Below are 22,654 nucleotides of genomic sequence, written 5' to 3'. Positions count from 1 at the left end.
TTCTCCAACTTGCCTTGCCGCTCTCCCTTCCCCCACAGAGACATTAAACCGGACAACATCCTACTTGACCGATGCGGACACATCCGCCTGGCAGACTTCGGCTCCTGTCTCAAACTCCGCGAAGATGGAACGGTAAGTCTTCAGTGGGCTGTGAGCAGGGTCACAGGTCATGAATTTTTTTTCCTGCATGAAGGCTGAACCTTGCATCTTGGGGGGTGGGGTGGGGGGTGGAGAGTGCCCTCAAGTCATAGCTGACTTATGGCGACCCCTGGTGGGGTTTTCATGGCAAGAGACTAACAGAGGTGGTTTTCCATTGCCTGCCTCTGCAACCCTGGTCTTTGTTGGAGGTCAATAATAAAAAAGGGGAGAGTTCTGAGTATGAGCAGTGATCTTTCTCCTCCCGTTAACAACTGAGTAGCCACAGCCCACTGTGATACACACCTCTGATTAAGAACGGAGGCATCCAATGCCCGTCGGATGGCATCCTTGCCTCGCAACATTCTCTCCCTGGAGTGTGGTGTTCCGCTACCCTAGTGGCTACATGGTGTTGTTTTTTGGTGGGTTTCCTCGCCCTTTCGTCACCAGCATTTCATTGGCTTCCACTGGTGGACAATGCCACATCCCAGGGTCAGTGAAACCACAGAGGAGAGAACGCAGGGGCGGCGTTTTGAGCAGCAATCCCGCATCTGCTGTACTTTGCAACTTGGCTCTGAAGTTCACAGCTGAGTGGAAATTTAAATCTGGGTTTCTTACGGCCAAGCCCAATACTGGCCGTTCTCGCTCTAACAAAAAAATTGGTTATTTTGAAGTGGGCGCTTCGATAACAGGAATTTGCTGTTTGTTTCCCTTTTGTGTGGCGGCAGGTTTGCTCGACCATAGCCGTGGGTACCCCGGATTACCTCTCCCCTGAGATCTTGCAGGCGGTTGAAGATGGAGCTCATTCCTACGGCACAGAATGTGACTGGTGGTCCCTGGGGGTGTTTGCCTACGAAATGTTCTTCGGTCACACGCCTTTCTTTGCTGACTCGGTTGTGGAAACTTACGGCAAGATCATCCATTTCAAAGTAGGTGATAGTGGTTTTCAGATGGCGTTTCAAGGTCTCTGTAAACAACAGTGCCTTGAATCACATTGATTCTGGTATTTCTCAGTTCCTGGGATATCTAGTCCACTGTGTTCTGGGAGCCTGTTTCTCTTTTGTGCTCAAAAAGACACATGTATATTTTCTCAGATTGTCTCCCCGAACAATAGTCTGGCATTCTATAGTTCCTTTGTCCAACCTGCTAGAGCTCAGGCTAACTTGGGGCTTTGTTCTGTTGGTTTTAAGTTGTGATGTTTTTAATTACGGTTCATAAAGTCGCCGTAACTCACAAGAAAAGGCAGGTTATAAATATTTTAATAAATAAATAGGGAAGGGACTCTGCCCTCAGGGGTTGTTCCCTTGTGTATACCAGAGTTAGCATGGTCTGTAGCAGAGAATCCCAGTGTGTCCTTCCTAGAATGTTTCCGACGTACTAGATTTCTACTCATAGGGAAATGTATCATGTGAGCCCCCACCCATAGTTGCAGACCACATAGTTTTTAGCCCCTCAGTAAGAACTGAGCCCAAATGGCACTATGAATACACAACACACAAGTAATCTAACACGTCTCTGTTGTCTGTCTAATTTGCCACAGCTGATGGGGCCAACATCTGTTCGCTTCACTGCGTTTAATTTTTATTTTCAAGGAGCATTTCCAGTTTCCACTGTCTGTACCGGATGTCCCACAGGAAGCCCAGGCTTTAATCGAAGGGCTGATCTGTCCTCGAGAGGCGCGGCTGGGGCGGAACGGGATACGGGACTTCCACGAACACCCTTTTTTTGCTGGCGTGGACTGGGAAAGCCTGCGGGGCTGCATGCCCCCCTTTGTGCCTGAATTTGCCAATGCCACGGACACGTGCAACTTTGACGTGGTGGACGATTGTCTCACTGATATGGTGAGCGGGGGAGGGGTACGTGACCTTTTCTTTTCCCCTCTTTTTACCCCGTAACTTATCTGATGTCTATTCGTTCACAGGCACAGAAACGTACACAGCAATGGTTTTCAAACCTTTTGTCTCAAGAAACCCTTGGGGAGGATTGGATGTCTAGACTAGGACTGGGGACAGCAGGGTTCAAATCCTTGCTCAGGCTTAAAGCTCAGTGGGTGCCCTTAGATCGGTTGCTTTCCTTCACCCTTATCTATCTCTCCGTATTGCTGGGAGGAGAAAATGAAGGGAGAATGGCAAACAAATAGAAGGACCAGTACACTGCAGAGAACTTGGGGGTACGTTCCAGGAGCACAATTTCTGTTCATGTACGGGCTCAAACTGAGCAGGTATGTTAGACTGGCTCAAGAAGATCAGCGGGGAACGGTCTCTCTTTGAAGCTCCTCTGCCATTACTAATCTTCTCACTGTGCCCAATAAGCTTCCAAGGTGTTTGAAAAGGGTAACGTAGTTTGAAAAGAATAACTTCACACACAACCTGTGCTTCCAGTTTGGCACGGGGCTGGAACTTTCTGACCCAGACTTTCCTCCCCATAGTCTTAGAGCCAAGCTACAAGCGATGAATTACACTTGCCTGGCAAGTGAACAGACTCACGTGTATTCCTCCCTGTTGACTTGCCATTCACTTGATCAAGTGGAGTGCAAGTGAATGGCAAGTGAGCAGGGAGGAATACATGTGAGTCTGTTCACTTGCTGGGCAAGTGTAATTCATCACTTGTAGCTTGGCTCTGAGTTAGTATAATGGTATGCCATTACGGTTCAGAAGAACTAGAGGCTTGATTGGACAGGGAAGTCCTGGGAGGCAAAACCCCAGGAGAAAAAAAGCAGAATTTCCTTTACTGTGCTGAAAGGTTGCGGAGGCATTGCTGCGTTCTGGCTAACAGCGGCCCTGATGGTGGAGCGGCGAGGGGGGTGGGGGTGGCCACAGCCTGTGGACCTGGAGGCTGGGTTGCCGCCTTTGTTCTTCTAACAGGGCACCTGTGCCTCTAATAGCTCCATGACAGGCAGAAGTTCAACAGTTGTAGTTTTCCCCAGCCAAGCACAATGAGGCAGAGAGACTGGGGGCTGCTTTGTCTTAAGGGCACAGGACCCCTACTAGGGTGAAACACCGGCAACTGTACTAAAAGATGGTGTTATGTCCTGCCTCTTCCTTTTCTGGGTAGAATCAGTCCCCCCATTCTGTGTGCTTGTATCCCCATTTTGTAGGAAACCCTGTCGGATGTGATGGAGAGCTCTCCGCTCGGGGTGCACCTGCCCTTCGTGGGATATTCCTACACCTACACAGCAGTGAAGTAAGAAGCCCTTCAGGTGCCGTAAATAAATCATGGCATGTGGCTCCAACTTGTATTTGCCCTTTTGCTTAAGGACATAAGGAGGTGAATCAGACAAAGGTCTTCCTAGCTCAGCATTCGTGACAAGAATCATACCTGCCACACCAGCAGCTCAGGGGTCCATTAGGAATTGGCCAGCAGTCCACTAGTGGGACCACAGTTTACCCGCAGTCCACCCCTGCCATCCAGGCCAGAAGCTGCAGGCTGAATGTTTCCCTTCCTCCAGTGACGGGGTCTGTGAGACTCTCCCTCTTTCTCAGACAGAATGAGCCAGGGGAGAGGAGCTGTGGCGACATCAGCATGGAGATTGACTGCACCAGGACGACCCCGTCGGGGGGGCAGACCCCCAAACACCCCCCGGAGCATCTGGTAGGTGGGGAAGTTGCAGGGATGGGCACCAGGAGGCCCCCTCTGGCAAAGGATGCCAGTCCTTTCTGCACTCTCTGGCATTTGATCATGCGGGCGCCCTTTCTCTTCCCTGCCAGGAGTGCAAACTGCCAGATGGGCAGAAGCTGGATCTCGCCACCTTTCTGGAGCTGCAGGCGGCGCTTGAGGAAGAGCTGAGGAGCCGGGAGAGGCTGTGTCAAGAGCTCAGCGTGGTCAAGGTGGCCAACCAGACCTTTGCCAGGTAAAGGGGAAGGGAAGGTCAAGAGAGCACTTGGGACCTTTCCCTCAGCCCTTTAGCAGCCTCCACCTCTGACGAATTGCAAAGGAGCAAGAAAGGGACTGTGTGCTTGACAGTCGCTGGTCTGGGAAGGATCAAAGGCGATTCCTTTTGGCTGTCAGCAGTCAATCCAGACATGCCAGCATCTTACAAAGCTGCAATCGGGTGCCTTTGCCTGCAGTTAGCCCCAGGAGGACTGAAGCAAGGGAGCCGAGTGGCACACGCCCAGGAAAGCCACCTGCGCACAGAACCCCGGGGCCATTGACCGAGTTTACTGGATCAATTACATTTTGAGTAACTGCACATTACCAAACTTGCAATGCTCTGGATGCCTTCTAGATACATGAAGGAAGGGCAGGATAATTTGCAATTTATTAAACATATGTCCCTGGAAGGAAAAGGCATCTTTAACGTTTTTCATTCATTTAACACGTCAGAAAGAATCAAAACGGCCTCCAGAAACGAACAAACATGCCCTTAACTTGCAGCCTTACCATTTAAAATTGGGCTCTGCCAACTAATCGACTGAAGCTGTCAATTCAATCACTTTAGTTTGCAGCAGTGCAGGGATTAAGACTGTTTTACCTGGGTGGAGGGAGGCTGATTCCCAGTCCTCGGTTTAACGGTGAGTTCAGTAAAACCCAGCTCCCGGTCTCCCCAGATGTCCTTTTCCAAGAAGGCTTCTACAATTTGGAGTACAGATTTAGGCCCACAGGTGGACTCCAAGACACAGCTGTTTCACTGTAACCTTGAGAGAGTCAAAGTGTGTGTGTGGGGGGGGCGCTCCTCTTTCCCCCTTTCCTGGCCAAGACTGATAATCTGGTCTGCTCCCGCTTAGCCAACTAAAGGAAGCTGAGAGCCGAAACTTGGAACTGGAAGCGCAGATCAAACGTTTGGAGGAGCAGATAGAAGGGATGAAAACAGCAACAGAGGAAGGCAAGTGTCTCCTGTGCCCTCAACATGCTCTTTTCTTCTTCCCTCCCTTTTTGCATCCATTCTCCGCCTCCCCAGTTTGGAAGACAGTTTGTTGCTTCCTGGGCAAATGTTCTCTGGAGGGCTGACAGGGCAGGAAAGGTTCAAGTCAAAAGACACGTCCAGGTTTTTATTGAGTTGGGTCCAGGAACTAGAGTTCTTCATGGCCAACAGGTTCCTTGCAGCCAGCCAGAAGATGCAAGGAATGGCTTTTTTTAGAAGGGGGAAACAACTCCCTCCCCAGTGTTGTTTCTGCACAGGCAAACAGCTGGGGGGGGGGGGAACACAGGAGCCCTTCTGCGGTGGCATTCTGAGCCCATTTGAGCTCTCCTCTCGTTTTAAAAAGGCACTCCCTGCAGCTGCTGTGTGGCTACGGGGAACCTGGACCCAACTTATTAAAAACCCAAACATGCAGTTGGAGAAAAGAGCAAGAGTCCAGTAGGACCTATAAGACTAACAAAATTTGTGGTAGTCTTATATCTGAAGTGAGCTGTGACTCACAAAAGCTCATACCGTACCACAGATTTTGTTAGTCTTACAGGTGCCACTGGACTCTTGCTCTTTTCTACTGCTACAGACTAACATGGCTACCCATCTTGATCTATGCAGTTGGAGAAGCCTGATTGGAGCATGTGAAGGAGGGTGTGGCCCACTCCTTTGCCTGTCATTCCTGGTGATCCGGTGACCGCCCTTCTTCCTGTCCATCAGCTGCAGCAGCTTAGCTAGATAAATTTATTTAGGACATTTTAATGCCACCTCTCCGGAGTCCCACTCACAAATAAGCACCATAAAACCATCACAAGTTACCAGTATAAAACACCTTGTTATAGTTATGTAAGGAGAGGATGTATTTAGCTAGTCCTGGTGAGCCACAACATTGTGTGGCAATGTGTAGGAGTTAGAAACTGCCTGGGAGGGGTTCTCCCTGCCGGAGCAGCATAGTATGTGGTGGTCGCAGTATGGCGCGGAGGTGTGCTTTCTTGCCTGATGCAACTGCTGTGTGATACGCCTCTAATTCCTGCATGCTTGGAGACTTGTGTCCTCTTCTCCCACCGTTCCCCAAAAGGAAAACTGGTCCTACATTTCTCTTTTCCTTCCAGCTGCTCTGGGGTGGAGCCCTCGTCCCCACCCTTTCTTGTGCTGCGTGGAGCGCCCCGCTGACGTAAGCCTGAGATCTGCAGGTTGCCATATTATATGGGGGGCTCAGGGTAGGGTTTCCCTAGTGACAGCGAGGAAGGGCGAAGGGGGTTACGCTTTCTTTCTTCGTCCCCGTTTAGACTGGGCTTTTCTCCCAAATGAAAACTTCCTGTCCGCCTATATTCAGGGCTCTGGAAATTCTGCCCCATCCTTTTCTCTCCTCCCAATTATGCAGTTTGCCCTGACCTGGATGGCCCAAGCTAGCTCAAACTCATCACACCTTGGAAGCAGGGCTTAGTACTGGGATGGGGGGCCACCAAGGAAGTCCAGAGTTGCGGTGCAGAAGCAGACAATGGCAAACCACCTGTGTTTTGCCTCGAAAACCCCACGGAGTTGCCACAAGTCGCCTGGGTCTCGATGGCACCTTCCATCACCAATAACGCATTTTAATAAATCACGCAGATTGTGTACCATTTGAATGCATATTTATAACTTTGCTTTCACAGTTCAGATTTTCCAATGATTTAGCCTTCCTTTTGAAACTAAAGTGACAGGTGGGAAGACTGGGAAGGAGGTTGGAGGTTTCTTTGGCAAAGAGGACTAGAAACTTGTTTCAAAAAAGACGAGGGTTGGATATAAAATCCTGCACCAAATGGCAGAAACAGTATTGCTGGTGGGTCCCCAGAAGACCCACAGCTGTCTTGTGCTTCCTCCCCATTCCTATTGCGTGGCACTGTGCCCGGCTGACCTCTGCTTTCTCTTTCCAGCAAGGCGGCACCATGGCATCTCGGCTCTGTGAATACCCGCTTGTGGTACCTCTGTACCGGCACTTGCTACTCTTTTCCAGGGTATGTCAGCTGTGCACTGCTCCTTTCTCGACTCTGGTCCTGCCCACTCGGAGTTAGAGCTTGCTTTGGCTGGCCCTTGTGGTTTCTCTTTCGGTCTTTTCTCTCCCCTCCACCACCAGCAATAGCTCTGTTTTCATCTAGGGCAAAGGCACACTCCATGCAGAAATGGGACATCTAGCTGTCCTAAACGGGGGGATAATCAGAGCAGCAAATCATGCAGAGATGCAACAGAGCCTCCTCTGAGGGGTGTGTGTGTGTGTGTACACAGTAAGGCTCAGATTACATTTTTTGTGCTGCAGGGTGGGTGTGACTGTGCTCCAAAGGCCTGTGTTCTGACTTCATAATTAATAATTAGGCAGCTCTAGGCCTCTTACCTCTGCTAAATAATCAAACCATTAAAAAAATCTATTGTTGGCGTGTAGTACCTAGGAAGTGGGCAACTGCTGCAGTTTCCCCACCTCTGCTTTGGTAGGGCCTCCTCTCATTGGGATAGACAATTCTACTCTGTCAATGCAGCCAAGTTACAGCACTGCCTAAAATTATTAATCCTCACAGTCAGAAAACTAGCATAAGGGGGCTCTAGCTTTCCCCCTGACATGCCTGCTTTCTGTGTGCATGGACATTCTCTTCATTAGTTGCTCCTGCATGCCATCTGCAGGGATCCAGAGACATTGCACCAGTGAGAACCAGGCCTAGCATTGGACTCTGGCGTTTTCTTTCTTTCCTGTTATATAGCAATAGCAGGCCCTGACCTGGATGGCCCAGGTGAGCCTGATCTCGTCAGATCTCAGAAGCTAAGCCAGGTTGGCCTTGGTTAGCAATTGGATGGGAGATCTCCGAGGAAAACCAAGGATGCAGAGGCAGGCAATGGCAAACCACCTCTGATAGTCTCTTACCATGAAAACCCCACCAGAGGTTGCCATACATCAGCTACGCCTTGGAGGCACTGCACCACACCCACAGATATAGCAGAATTATCCACTTTCAGAGGAATTCTCCCTGCCTTTTTAAAAACTTTTGTGGTGTGTGTGTGTGTGCGCGCTGCTCCTGCTCTATTCAGGGATACATCCAGCACAGCCAGTGCTCTCAACTTTTCTACTTGCTGTCCTTTTGAGCTGAAGGGGACTGAAACTGGGTCTTCCCGAGTGCCAGACCTTGGCCCACTGTGCTCTGCCCCCTTGTTCTTTGCCCGGAGGTGGTCTGGGCTGCTTGAACCTCTTCCTTTGATCCCGTGCTTTCTGTCGTGACCGGTCTTTGTTTCCGCTTCACAGGTACATAGGCCCTGCATTGTCAAGGTGGGATACCTGCTCCTGTGCACCGGTGGGTTTGTACTGGAGGCCTCCACTCGGAGCTTGGTGGACGTGGTTTGAAAGGACTCGGGCGATGCCACAGGGCTCGCCTGCCACCTGCAGCCTCCACGGCTGCCGTTTTAGATGCAGCTCTGCTGGCTGCCTCAGGCATCGTGGGATCAGAGGTGGGAGACTAAGATCTCGGCGCCATGGAGCTGGAGGGGAGCGACTCGCCCCAGAGGCTGACTGAGCGGCTAGGCCTGCCCTCTGCTTGCCCACCCGCCAGCGGGCCTATCCTCAGGCTTCCTCCTTTCCACTTTGTTTCCTTGCTTTGTATGGGGGTGCCACTGCCCCCCTTCACCGCATCCACCAGCTCTTATTCATGGTTAGCTAAACGGACCCAGTGGAAGAATTTTTGGAGGGGTGTGTGTGTGTGTGTGTGTGACCTTTTGCTGGAGCTGGCAAGAGAATCCTGCAGGGACCCCGAGAAGATCTGCCCTGTCGTCTCATTCCCCCTTTGCCCGTAGACTGTTCCCTGCCTAGCTTTGAGGGCAAAAGACCCCACCCTCCATCCCTCTTCAACCCCTAGGTGGGCTTATCCTCTGTAAGCCTGAGCCAAGAGTCCTGGCTGCTAAATCCCTCCCAGATCAGGAAAGACAAGCTTCACTTGTGACCCCCCAACTTCACAACCAACCAACCAACACCCCCCCCCCCCCGCCTTAAAACCAGGAGGAATGAATATGCTGGCGGCACCTGAGCATGCGGGAACTTCCCAGTTGGCCCCTGCTGCTTTAAGAGGCAGAGGCCGACACTCCGAGGGCTGACTTTGACCCGCCTCTCGTTTTTAGCAGAGGACAGTTTCTGGTACTGCGTGCCCCATCTCTGCATGGAGAGTAGGCAGGAAGAAGGAACCTCTGCAGAGACCGGCCCCCCCATGCCCCGAAATGACTGTTGCCCTGCCTTTCTCTCGGGTGTGCTGTAATAAAGCACACTAGCAGGGCAGTCAACAGGAAAGGGCTGCACCCCCCACTGCCACCACCCTTCATCGCCGGCCGTCTCCCAGGAGCCCCACAAAGTGTAGCTGCTACTCAAGGAGCTTCCAGCTCAGAAAGGCAGGCAGGGAGCCTGCGGGGATATAACCTGTGCAGGGCTGTAGTTCCCCTTCCCCCAGGATGAATGGAAGACTCTGCCCTGGATATGGATGGAGGGGGCTGTGGCCATGGGATTGGGGGGGGGACCCTGGCCTCGATCTTCTCCAAGACCCAGGGCTCAGCCCCTTTGGTGCCCATGCTGCTCTCGTGCTGCCATGGTTGGCTTTCACCTGCACCTCCAGTCAGCAGCAGCAGCAGCAGCACCGGCCCTTTGTTGCTCTATACCGCAACACAAGCAAGGTGGTTGTAACTTATTTGGAATTGTGGTGGTTAGTCTTCAGAGGATCTTATTGCGCCCCCCCCCCCTTGAGCTGGAGGTGCTTCACCCCCCTCCCTTCCAAACCTTGAACAAAATGAGGGGCATGTAGGGATTTTCCTACAAAGGGGCACACACAGAACAAGACGTCGCTTGAGGGGAAATAATAGCGCTAGTTTTGAGGTTTTGCACTACGCTCCCTTTGTCTCCCTCCACCCCCCCACACTGTATTTATTATTCCCCTCCTCCCCCTTTTGTGGGTTGGCTGCATGAGAACACTGTACATTTCATAACAATGTGATTTTGGGATGCTCCCTTGTTAGATGAAATAAAAGATGAATATTCTCTACTGCACTGAAGTCTTGGAAGGAACACATGAGATTTTGTAAAAAGCAGAAGATGCTAAGAACAGGGAGCAGAAAAGCACCGGGGGTGGGTGGGCGCGGTGTTGATAGAAGGGACATAGACAGTATTTTCACAAGTGACACAGAAATCACTACTGAAGTTTTAGTTGTCTCATGATTCGATTCTTGCAGAGCTCTACAAGCACCTTTCCGCCGCCCCACCACCACCACCAACATTTAGCAGGGGAGGCTGCAGTGTGAAAACTGTCTCTTTAGTATAAATAGGAGTTCACGATTCTATAATTTAAACACTTTTCGGACACAACAGTAACAAACGTTTAGAGCAGGTAGTAAAGTGACGAAGGCACGGGGGGGCGTCGGCAGCTTCCGGGTGTGTTCTTCTGTGGACTAGGGCAGGGCTGGGCCGCCAGACACCAGCTGGCAGGCAAAGGCTACAGGGGGCCAGACAGAGTGCAAAGGTGACATGCATTTGTGGGTGGGGTAGGGGAACGGCAAAGAGCAAAAATAATACTGTTCTCCAGAGTCCTTGAGTCCTGTCACAAAACTGGTTCTGAGCAGATCTGAAGCAAAGCCAGTTCCTCCCCCGTTTCCCCTAGTTGCTCCTACCAGACTGGGATGAAACTGATGCAAGTTGGGTTGAGAGGTACTGGACCCAGTATGGCTTTTTTTCCTGGGGGAGGGGAGCCAGTTCCATCGTGCGAAGTCCAGATCTATGAGAAGTTTCCATATGCCCTGAAAGGAAGGGTTCTCTCGGGCAGCTGGGCCGGGTTTTGCAAGATGAGTGCACAGAAAAGCAGAATGATGCACAGATAAGACCTATGGCAATCAGGAGTCTTTGCTAGGCTGATTACCCCATAACGAGAACTGGAATTCAGGGCTCAGCTAGATACAGGAATCTGTGGACCGTATATGGATGGCAGGACTCGGCCCTGAATATGTAGTTACATGTAATGAATGTACCCCTCCGAAGATGCATGGAATGCAAACCTTCCCTAACACCATGCGCCCAGCTCATTCCTCATTATGGGAGAGGGCTTCCAGTCCAGAGGGTTGTGGACATGAATTACAGACGTTAGCCATGGGCAAAACCCTCCTTAGGTTACCTCTAGCAATGCCTCAACCTGGTGCCATACACGATACAACACAACAGCAACTTAAATGCACAGGGCACCTGCTGTGCCTCAACACTTCCTGTCAGCCCCCAACAGGAGATGGCACAGAAGCCATGCTTCACAGCTCCCCTCCCCTTTGGCCAAAAGCCCAATTTATAGGGCAAGAAGCTGAAATTCCGACAGGGAAGCACAAGCACATAGACTAGAGAAAAAGACTGGAGCCCTCTTTCCTACCGTGCACCTGGAACTGCTACCTTTTACATCACACACAGGGTGGATCACCAGAACCCATCCTCCGAATGACACTTCCCCCTCCCTTGACACTTGCATCAGGTAGTAAACTGCTTGTGCTGGAAGAACGTGCTGTCATTCACAGAACGGACATCCCTTTTCCAGTAACGATATGCCAAGCAGAAACTAGCCCACCACTTCTCTCAAAAATCTTGCTGGCAGTCTTCAGCCCAAATGATTGAAGAATTTTTGCCCATCAAGCTTATGCAACTGACTTCACACCACCAGATGGAAACCCGGCACGAGCTTGCAATAATTAGCAGTCAAAAGCCTCTCACTATCCTTAGCATTTTTAGATGGAGGCTTTAACAGGAAGGAGTAGTGAAGCTCTCTCACACACTAAATTCTGACGAGGTAATAAAAAGCTAGCTGCCTACCCAATGCCACGCTGCACATCAACAAAGCCCTCCAAATCTCACAGGTGTACGTGCATTTAATCCATGTATGCCAGTAAATAAAATACTTAGCCGTAAAACTACATGTATTTTTAGAGCTGTTAAATGTTCATTGTTAACTTAATTCTTAACATGCAATATAGCGGGTCTGGAAAGAGTCCACATCTCAGGGACATTTTAAACTGCTATATACTGGATTAAATATGCACACGCTTACTAGATTTGGATTGCTCTGAATAACTTCTCGGGGTAACTGTTTCTCTTTACAGTAATGTATTTCTGATGTGAGGCAGGAAGTGAGTCCCTGAAAGACTAATCTTCCAACAAGAAGCTAGCCAGACTCTGTCCCCAACAAGAAGCACTGCCTTGAAAACATTGTTGAGTACAGATAAATTAAACATGCTGGCCACTGCAAGTCACCAATATGCTAGAAGTTGGCTGGTGCACTGCAGAGTCCAAAAGGTATTCTAAGAATTTAAAGGAGATCAGCTCTGCTGCACCACATCATACCTGCAGCCACTGACTACATCCATGGTGGATACATCAAAGCTGCCATTTATAAGACTAGCTAAATTAGCCAGTCGTGTGGATAGTTCTACTTCCATATCGTCAGACATTCTCGCTTGAAGTGTGTGGTATCCTCTAGTATCCAAACGCTACCTTGCTGACAAAGAAAAGAGAGAAATGGAGAGAGACTAAGCCACTCCAGTAACTGGAATGATGAAACACTAAAATCACCTCTTCCAGGTCAAGTAGCTGAAATGCTGATTTATGGGTGACAGAAGTGGCAATGCAATATTGTTACTCCTGTCTAACTCTGCCAGTCAACTACTAACAACGCATTTCTGGGTACCGAAAGGGAAATGTGGGTCGTTCAGGCTGAGGCACATCTAGCTGGCTCCACTATAAGATTCAAGGAGAGGAGGGAGAAGAGGAGCTAGGAAAATTAAGAATTAGTTGCCTGCAAGCTGTCTTCCAGTTCAAGGACCAGCCAGTTCAAAGGAAGTCCCATTTAGTCTGGGAGGATCATATAGAAGCACTGGGGAATGATGCTGAGGATGCAGAGAACAGAGAATACGGACAAGCACATGTTTAAGCCCTGATCCCAGTACTGAGAAACAACACTGGCAAATGGGAGAACGGGAACTCCCGGGCAGTAGTTTGCTGTATCTTGAACGCTGAATAGCAACTCTTTGGGGATCAGCAAGTTGCTCTTGAAGAGTGCACAGGGCTAGATCCTGTGGCAGGAGACCACAGAGGTTGCCAGCTAGACAGGCATGTTTCTGTTCCCTCATGTCAGCAGAAGAGATGGACATTTTGTGCAAAATACAAAGAAAAAATCACAAAACTATTTTTTTAAAAAAATGGGGTAGGGAGGGTAAATAGAAGTTTGCCCTGTGCAATAAAAGGGAATTTTCTTGCGTCGAAGGTGCAGATGAGGATCACAACAAAACTCTGTCAAGTCCAGGGCAGCGCAACTGAAAGGCAGTCAAGAATCCCTGTTGTCTGTATGAGGGTGGGGAGTAGGAAAAGGGGCGCAAGCTCAGTTCACCCTTGTGCAAAATCTGCCCCCTCCAGCGGCCTGTGCTAGGATCTTTGCCTTAAATATGGTTCATTAATTAATACTTTTTTTAACTAGCAGAGAAGTGCAACGGGTCCTGTGCTACATAGATCTCAATATATTAACTCTGTTAGCGTCTCTCTTTCCATACAGTTAGTGTCGTAGGCGAGGGGGAGGAGACAACCTGTACATACAGCAGATATGAAGAGCAGGAGAGCTTTGCTGTCTTGGCAGAACGGGCTCAGCTGAGCAAGGAACCAGAGACGCCTGTGAGGAGACTGGCCAGCTGAGCGGTAATGCCTGGTTATACCACTGTGCCACTTGGTGAGCCGCCGTTTTGGGAGTTCACGGTCTGAAAAGACACAACATTGGTGGATGAATTAAAGTGCCATGGATCCTGATGACATGGACTGAAGATAGACATGCTGCGGACGCCTCCTGCAGCACTTCCTCAAGACCCACCTTTACCTGCAAAGCCTGTGGCCTCCCCTTTTCTTACAAAAATCAAGTCAAAACATGCATAACTGGCGCCGTCCCATTTATCCCCATATTCACCTCTTTTCTCCATGCATGGAGGTTTCTTTTGGAAACACACGCACACAAAGCTTTAGAGCTTGCTTTTTGCTCACTGTATCCACTAGCTTTCTGTTTCAGCAGCTGAAGAAAAATAGTGGTTATGGCAGTGCTGCCCAGCAACTACACTCCCACAGGACTAATGGCAGGACAGTACCAGCAGCCCTCAGCACAGCAATGAAGGTGCTGAGAAAGGGCAGCATAAGAACCACCATGAAAATTCACACTAGCTCTTGGTCAACTGCCAAGCTGCAACTGCACCCCTCTCCCCCAAAAAACAAGGGGGGAACACACCCTTCTTGCAGCTACTTGTCTTCATAGCTCCACCCACTCCTGCTTGAGCCACACCCACTTTGTACCAGCCCCTTCTATAAATAAATTACATTGGGCCAAGTGTCTAGATGAAGGAGCCAAAGAAAATGGGGAAAGCTCTGCACAGGTAGAAGGATCTGCAGAGAAGATGCAGCACAAACTGAGCTCCCCAGCAACACAGGCAGGAACAATGCCCAGCCAGAACCCACCCCATCGAAGCTGCAAGCTCTGAAACACTGCGGCTCTCCCACTAGCATGGAGCGCTGTCACACTTACCGCTTTCCCTGGCCTAGCCCATGTGCAGATGAGCCCCTCCTGGCAGGCAGTAATGATACAGTCCTCCAGGAAGAGCAACACTGTCAGCCTCTCATGGGCAATCTTTTTGCAGACCAGGGGCTCCAGGAGGGGGACTTCATTGATACGGGGGCACAGGGCAGTGCCCAGGACTTTGGCGGTGTCCAGCTTGCTTTTGGGCACCACGTTGAGTTTGTCGTTGCTCTTGCTGATGTTTCCCAGGCTGTGGTAGCGCTTGTGCTCTCTCTCGGCATTCTTGTCCTTCCGCTCCTGCAGAGTGAGGGTGGCAAACTTGCCGATGCTGAAGGGCACCGCGCCATCTGCCACGTGGCTCTTGGCAGCACTGGTGACAGCCGGGTGGGGCAGGCTGTTGGAGCGAGACAACGAGCGAGGCAGGGCGCCCCCTCCGGATTCAGCAGCCAGGTTGCTCCCACCGCTCCCTGAAGGGGGGATGCCAGCACTGAACGTGTTTGTGAGTGTTCGGGCTCGGGAAAGCGGGTGGTGAGGGTACAGGACATCTTCTGTCAGGTCCCACAGGCAGAACTGGGTGTCCTGGCCAGCAGATCCAAAACGATAGGTCACGGAAGGGGTGCTTTTGGTGCTGTGCTTGGAAAGATGGGACAGGGTACTGCTGGTCCGCACCCTCCCGAAATTCATAGAGTCTTGGACGTCTTCGTCGCTCCCGCTGAACTCGCTGGTCTCGTCCTCCTCCATGCTAGTGGTGAAGGGGTCGAAAGCCACGGCATTGACCCACGACTTGTGGCCGTGGCCTCTGGCGATGACACGGCCCTCAGCAAAGGACCAGACAGTCACCAGGTCGTCCTCTCCGCCCGTCACGATGTAGCGCCCGTCAGGGCTCCAGCAGACACACAGCAGGCCTCCAAAGTAGCTCTTCATCATTCCCTGCAGGAGCATGGAGTCAAAATGGAAGACACGCAAGCAGCCATCTTGGCTGACGCAAGCCAGGTAGCGGCCATCAGGGGAGAAGGCAAACTCATTCAAGGCTCCTTCGCCCACGGCCCACTTCAGCAACGGGTTGCGGGCACTTTTGCTCTTGCAGGCGTACACCGTGAAGCCCTCCCCTTGCTTCAGGAGGGTGTACTGGGGCGAAGCCGAGCCACAGGGGTGCTCCACATTGTACAGGTATAGGTGGCCACTGGCATGGGAGGCCAGGAAGAGAGACTCTGTCTCTGGGATCCATTTCACGAAGGTCACCTTGGTCTTATCGATCAGCCTCTGTGGGATGAGGGTTAGAAAAGAAGGAAGCAGGGAGGCAGCATGAGAAGGCACCTGAGAAGGCCAAGCCACGTCTGCGAGTTTGCATGTGAAAGGCACCAGCAATACTACTTCATGTGGATGGCAGCCCCTGTGCATTTGCCAGTTCCAACAGTTGCTTCTCCTGCGCCAATATTAAAGGTACAGTTCGCTAGAAGGGAAAGGATCAGCCAAGGGCCACAACTCCAACCTCTGCACTCTTTGCAGGCCAAGGGAAGGAAGAGAAATGCATTCAGAAAGATCACTTCTGAACCGCAAAGAGCACACAGGCAAGTACCTTTTTGAACTTTTCAGTTCCACGTCAGTTCTGCTGTTTTGCCTTCCACAGCATCTGCGACTGCTTTTCTCACCTGTTGCAGCCGCCCTGATCTCCCTTACAATGAACTGAGAACCATCTAAAGCAGACTTACAAATCTACAAATCCATAAGACCACAAGTATTTGGCTTTTGTACTAGCTCATTCTTGCACAATCAGCGGTGAGGCAGTGACATCAAACTAGCAGTCTGAGAGGCAGAATGTACTTAAATAAGAACCACTCTTTTCTAAGCCCGGCTGCCCAGGTCAAAGTTTTACACAGCATGGGAGAGTGGCTGCTTGCCTGTTCTATCACCCGCCTCTGTCTCTGCTTGCCTAGAACAACAATCCCTAAACCCTTCTCCCCAGTGTAATGTAGTGGTTAGAGTCATACACTAGGATCTGAAAGACCCAAGTTCAAATCCTCTGCCATGGAAGACTGCTGGGCGTTCTTGGGCCAAAGATGTTGGGTCCCCTTTGAGGAGAAGTGAAGTAAATAAATTCACCAGGCCATTTCCTACTCCTAACCCTGACCTATGGCCAAGTTGCTCATTAAAGACTCGGGGCTCTCCTTCCACATCTTAATATTGCACTCTCATCACAAACGAAATGCCCAAGACAAGACGCTGATGTGAGAGTGATAACAAGACAACATCTAGCATGGCAAAATGAATGAGATCTGTCAGCTCATCAACTATTTATTTTTACTGATCGTCTGTCTTTTCCCCAATCCATACATAAAATTTTAATAAAACGGTATGTTAACACAGCCTCAGCATAGGAGCCTTTTCGAGATACTAAAACAAATATTGTAATTTTAAAACTGTCAAGAAAAAGGGCTACTTTATCAGAAGAAAAGACTGGCTCCAAGATTTTTTTGTACTTGTCCACAGAGTCAAAACAGGCACACAAAGCAAGTGCAGTAATTTTCATACTGTCTTCCCCTTTTTCACTTCCGTGCCATACAAGAAATCTCAGCACACTGCTCAGGATTCTACGGTGTTATTTTAGTGGTCACTGTGGAGCTGGAAAAGCAGAATGGGTCCCCTAGAACCCCCTCCCACATGTCCCCCCCACCCCCAAGCTGCACACCGCAAGAGGTCTTTTGGGGCAAGGCAGCCGTTTTCCAAAGAATCATAGAATCACAGAGTTGGAAGGGGCCATACAGACCATCTAGTCCAACCCCCTGCCCAGTGCAGGATCAGAAATGTATTTGCAATTCATTCTCACATAGGAAGCCCAAGAACATGGCTTGAAAATTCCTACTTGGTCACTCTAGAACAATTTAAGTTTGCTGCTGTAAAAATAACACACGATAGAAGGGATAATTGGACTGCTGAAACTGAACCTAACCCAAAGTTCAGCTACATGGGAGGACAGAAGCAGGAACTCGGACACACTGTGACCTCTCTTGACTCTTGGGGCGCGAGGAAGTTTGGCCAGACCTGCAACTCACCTCCTCGTTGAAGAGCTTGCTGGTATCTTTCTTGATAAGATCCAGGTACTGCACCTGCCCCGCTGAGAAGCCAACCAGCAAGGAGATGCTTTCTGAAGCAGCAGTAAACTGGTTGAAGTCATGGCAGGTAGGCTGTGTCCCCTTATAGATCCGCTTATCAATGGGTTTCTTCAAGTCTATGGACTGGAAACAAAACCAGCAAACCAGAAGGGGAGAGAGGATGGAGAAGTTAGAAACCAGGAACTAAAAGTTGGCCAGGAACCCTAACAGATACAACTGATGGGAAAGCTGTTGTCCCTGCACTCTGCTACCCATGCCAGCAGCTGTCTTTAGCGCTCAGGCCATCTCCTCAGAGCTGGGCAATGAGTCCAGGATCTTTGGCTTCCAGTATCTGCAGTCCTTCACCCCTTTCAGACTGGCTGTGAATCCCGTGCTAGACACAATCCAAATTGTGTACCAGTTTCAACAGACCGCACTGACCTTGCCAAGGGAGGCTACAAGAGTTTCTACTGCCGCCCATCCTGTGCCTGGACAGTGCTACGTCATCATGTGTGGCTTAGAAAGCAAGCAAATGGCAATTCCCCCGCTTGCAAAATCTGAGTCCTTCAGAAGCTCGCTTTACTTGCTCCAGACAGAGATTTGAATTATTCATTGGGACGAGGTGTGTGTGTGTGGATTTGTACCATTTCTTCTACTTTTACCAGCTGTAGGAAGGTCCAACCGCCTGCCCCTTCCAAACTATTCAACTAAGATTAATCCTACCAGCTCTCCAAACCCTAACCACTCCCTCACCACCCGCTGTAGCATAGCGGTTAAGTGGTTGGGCTGCGAATCAGCACTCTGGTGGTTTGAATCCCACTACTGCCATGAACTCTGCAGGTGGCCTTGGGTCAGCCCCTATTTTCAGCTCTCCAGCTGTATCGTGGGGATATTAATAACACAGTTGTCCACTCTGATCTGTCTAGAAGAGCAGGATATAAGTGCAGTTATGTTCAACACCTTGCCCACACCTCACTAACTTAACTCCCTCCCTTCCCACCTGCCTCCTTTTCTTCATTCCCACCATGGCTGCTCCCTAGCAGTCCTCTACCTACTGGCAATTGAGACCCCGCCGCACCCCTGCCAATGGGTCTGTTCTTCACTCCCCCCTCTGCTTTTCCAGCCCTCCTCTTGCCTTCCCCTATTACACCCCCCTCCAAATCGTGATTGCCCACCCACCGCCTCTCCCACCCTTGCTGTCCTTCTCCTTAATCAACCCCCCTTCTAGCAGAGAACAAACATCAGAGCCAAGAAGCAGGACTATAAACAAACAATAACAGTATACAAGCAGAGTCATTCCCCTAATGAGGAGGATGATAAAAATGCAGGGTGGATCCCTTAATAAATAGTAATAATATAAAAAGAAGCAGGGTCGACCCCTGGATGATGATGATAAAGAAGCAGGGTGAGCCCCCTAGTAAACAGTAAGAATATTAATAAATATAATAATAATAATAATGAAGCAGCGTCGACCCCCCCCCCCAGCTGATGATAAAGAGGCAGTGCTGACCGCCTAATAAGTAACAATAATAACCATATAACAGGTAGCAGGGTCGCCCCTCCCTCCCTCCCTGCCGCCCCGCTCACCCTCCTGCCCCGGCCCGGGGCTCCGCCGGCGCCGGAGTAGAAGTAGAGCTCCCGGCCGAGGTTGAAGCAGACGCGGCTGCGCTCGGCGGCCAGGGCGGCGGGGCCGGGCTCGGCCTCGGGGCCGGCGGGGTCCGGGGCGGGCGGGCCGAGGCGGACGAGCGAGAGGCGGACGGGCGGCAGGGCCGGGGGCGCGGGTGCGGCGGCCGGGGGCGCGCCGGGGGGCGGGAGCGGGGCGGCGGGCGCGGCGGCGGCCGAGGGGGGCGCGGCGGCGGCCGAGGGGGGCCTGGCGCGGGGCTCGGGCGCGCCCAGCAGGCGGTAGGCGCCCTCGCGGGTGCGGAACTGGCTCTTGATCTCGTGGGCCGCCGGCGGGGGGGACGGGCCGGCCTCGGGGCCCGGCGCCGGGGAGGGGGCCGGGGGAGCCAGCGCCGCGCCCGCCGCCCCTGCCGGGGCCGCCGCAGCCGCAGCCGCCGCCATCTTCCCGCCGGGCCGGGCCGGGCCAGCCGCCGCCGCCGCCTCCCGCTGCTGCCGCTGCGACCGGAAGCCGGGCCGGGCGCTGACCCGGAAGCGCCGTTGCCTGGCAACCGGAGGAGGCGGCCCTTGGCGGCGGCCGCGGGGCGAGGAGGGCCCTCGGTCACCCTGGGCGACGGGAGGGGGCGGTTGCGGGCCGCGCGCAGGAGCCGCGCCGCCTCTCGTGCCGTCGCTCTTTGATTTCCATAGTCCGCCTCTCTCGCGGAGGCTCGAGGCGGGCGAGACGGGGCGAGTGGAGAAGAGCGAGAGTCCAGTAGCGCCTTTAAGACTAAAAAAAATTGGGTAGGGGATGAGCTTTCGTGAGCCACAGCTCACTTCTTCAGAGACAGCTACAATATGAGTCCATCTGTCCTTATGTCTTGGAGCGAAGCGTATTACTGAAGTGAGCTGTGACTCCCGAAAGCTCATACCCCGCCACAAATTTTGTTAAGTCTTATAGGTGCTACTGGACTCTTGGTATCTGAAGAAGCGAGCTGTGACTCACAAAAGCTCACACCTTACCACAAATTTTGTTAGTCTTAAAGGCGCTACGGGACTCTTGCTCTTTTCCACTGCTGCAGACAGACGAACACGGCTACCCATCTTGATCTACCTCCCTGGAAATCTAGTTGGGTTTTTAAGGTGCCTATGGACCCGAATCTTGCCCTTTACCAATGCCTCAAGGTGGATGACACCGTGACAGTGCGAGTCACTACAGTCAAGGTCCAAGGCATTTTCCTAGAAAAGAGCAAGAGTCCAGTAGCACCTATAAGACTCAGTGAGATGTGACTCACAAAATCTCACACTGTACCACAAATTTTGTTAGTCTTATGGATGCTACTGGACTCTTGGTATCTGAAGAAGTGAGCTGTGACTCACAAAAGCTCACACCCTACCACAAATTGTGTTCAGACTTATAGGTGCTACTGGACTCTTGCTCTTTTCTACTGCTACAGACATAAACACTGCTGCCCATCTTGATCTAAAGGCATTTCAATAAGCGTAACAGGGTCTGGCAATGCAAATAAATGTGCAAAGACTTGAATTATTGACCTCACTTATAGTCTGGCTTCCTCATGGAGACGCAAGGCAGATGAGGCTGTGTGAGTCAGTACAGTCAATTTCAAGGACTTTTCAATAACCAATATAATAGGGTCTGTAAATGCATGTTTGCAAAGATTGAAAACCAGCAGAAGTCCAATATTGAGTTGAAGATAAGCAGTTCTGAGACTGTCATATTAAACAACATAGAAAACACCCAGCAGGATCATGCTTTTATTTATTTGTTATTTATAGTCCAGTTCCGCAGTGTGAATCAGTACACTCAATTTCAAAGGCATTTCAATAAACAAATAGGGCCTGAGGGTGTGCACACACATGACACCTGAGGGCCTGCCCGCCTCCAATTAATCCTCACAACAATCCTGTGAGGTAGGCCAGGTGGAAGAATGCCCCCAGGTCACCCAGTAGGGATTTGGACCCCAGGCCCAGCTCAACGTTCTAGTTCCCACGACAAGTCTGAGGAACCTACCAAAAGCCAATGTGGGGTAGAGATGGGGCAACCTTCAGATGACCCCCCCCCCGAAAGCCACCCTTAAGGAAACAAAAGCAGCGGGGGGGGGGGGATGACAACAAAATTTGCCTACGGTACTTTACAATCAGCCATGGCTCAGTGGTTGAGCATCGGCTTGCACGCAGAAGGGTCCAGGTTCCGTCCTCAGCATCTCCTGTTTAAAAGACCAGGTAGTGACGTGAAAGACCACCAGCCGAGACCCTTGAGAGCTGCTGCCAGTCCGAGGTCACGACACTGGCCTACATGGACCAAGAGTCTGATTCAGGAGCAACTCCATGTGTTTGCTATATGTAAACCCATACCTAACAGAAACACCAGCTCTGCCTGTGGATGGGGGGAACCTTTCAAGGCCCCTCCTGCATGCCCGTCTGACACCTCCCCACCCAGCGTGGGCAGATTTTTTTCCAACTTACGGGAGCTCTGGACACCCTTCCGGGGCTCAGGATTCTGAGTTCAGACAAGCCACGTCAGCTGGTTTTACCAGACTGAAGCAGAACCTGGGCGCTGCGGAGCACAGGCCTTGGAAAGAGAACTTCTAACCTGCCCCCCCCCCCGACAGTCCGGATAGGCTCATGGCAGCCCAGGTTCAGATCCCCTCTTCAGTAAGCATGTTCACTGAATAGTAAAGAGTCCAGTAGCACCTTTACGACTAACCCACTTTATTGTAGTATAAGCTTTCGAGAACCACAGCTCTCTTTGTCAGATGCATCCACAGCTTTTGAGAACTGTGGTTCTCGAAAGCTTATACTACAATAAAGTGGGTTAGTCGTAAAGGTGCTACTGGACTCTTTACTATTTTGCAACTACAGACTAACTCGGCTAACTCCTCTGGATCTATGACCACGTTCACCGAGTAACCTTGGACTAGTCTCTCAGCCGAAGCCACCTTACGGATTTCTGAGGATAAAATGGAGATGCAGAGCATTGTATATGCTTCCTTGCAAGAAGGGTGGGAGAAATATATGAGGGAGAAATGGGTCAGCATAAGGGGCTCCCATCCAAGCTGGCAATAGCCAGACATGAAGGATGGGGGGTAGGGGGTAACAGGGCTGCTTAAGGGCTTCATGGGAAGGCTCTTGAAGGTAGTTCCTCACATGCAACTTCTGGAGTGCCTGGTGTTGCGGAAGCATGGGGCGAAGGGTGTGGGGTATCAGTACTTGAGACTAAGTGGGACAGTGTAGGCTATGCCTTTGGGAGCTTCCTTACAGATTGAAAGTGCATTATCTGTTCTCCCACTCCAAGAAGTATTTTATGTCCATAATACCAAACCACGCACGGGCTTCAGAGGCAGGGAGCCCATGCAACAGTAACTCACATTTGGAGTAAGTGGAGAACAGATGCTTTT

General features: G+C 51.1%; 2 protein-coding genes across 6 annotated transcripts in view; one reads left to right on the top strand and one right to left on the bottom strand.

The window, feature by feature from the left end:
* Positions 1–10,033, top strand: part of DMPK (DM1 protein kinase) — a 29,464-nt gene extending 19,431 nt beyond the window's left edge. For 2 of the 5 annotated variants that reach the window (XM_054999490.1, XM_054999489.1), the window contains exons 7-16: positions 39–132; positions 864–1,064; positions 1,728–1,991; positions 3,233–3,318; positions 3,618–3,726; positions 3,843–3,985; positions 4,860–4,957; positions 6,094–6,155; positions 6,902–6,978; positions 8,250–10,033. In XM_054999490.1, coding sequence (XP_054855465.1) covers positions 39–132; positions 864–1,064; positions 1,728–1,991; positions 3,233–3,318; positions 3,618–3,726; positions 3,843–3,985; positions 4,860–4,957; positions 6,094–6,155; positions 6,902–6,978; positions 8,250–8,517 — 1,402 coding nt within the window. In that variant the 3' untranslated portion in view covers positions 8,518–10,033. Of the gene's footprint in view, positions 1–38; positions 133–863; positions 1,065–1,727; positions 1,992–3,232; positions 3,319–3,617; positions 3,727–3,842; positions 3,986–4,859; positions 4,958–6,093; positions 6,156–6,897; positions 6,979–8,249 lie in introns of all 5 variants that reach the window. The other 3 variants (XM_054999491.1, XM_054999492.1, XM_054999493.1) reach the window with 3 other exon arrangements.
* Positions 10,034–10,167: 134 nt separating this feature from the next.
* Positions 10,168–21,402, bottom strand: DMWD (DM1 locus, WD repeat containing). Its single transcript, XM_054998959.1, has 5 exons — positions 21,393–21,402; positions 19,230–20,017; positions 17,604–17,786; positions 14,560–15,813; positions 10,168–13,750 (listed from the first exon to the last, which is right to left on the bottom strand). Exons 1-5 carry the CDS (start codon positions 21,400–21,402, stop codon positions 13,703–13,705), a joined length of 2,283 nt encoding a protein of 760 aa, XP_054854934.1. The 3' UTR covers positions 10,168–13,702.
* Between the last annotated feature and the right edge of the window lie 1,252 nt (positions 21,403–22,654).

The sequence above is a fragment of the Eublepharis macularius genome, chromosome 15 (assembly GCF_028583425.1).
Source record: "Eublepharis macularius isolate TG4126 chromosome 15, MPM_Emac_v1.0, whole genome shotgun sequence".
NCBI classification, from domain to species: domain Eukaryota; kingdom Metazoa; phylum Chordata; class Lepidosauria; order Squamata; family Eublepharidae; genus Eublepharis; species Eublepharis macularius.
Note: the sequence above shows the minus strand (reverse complement) of the source record. Positions and strands in the feature narration are given on the sequence as shown.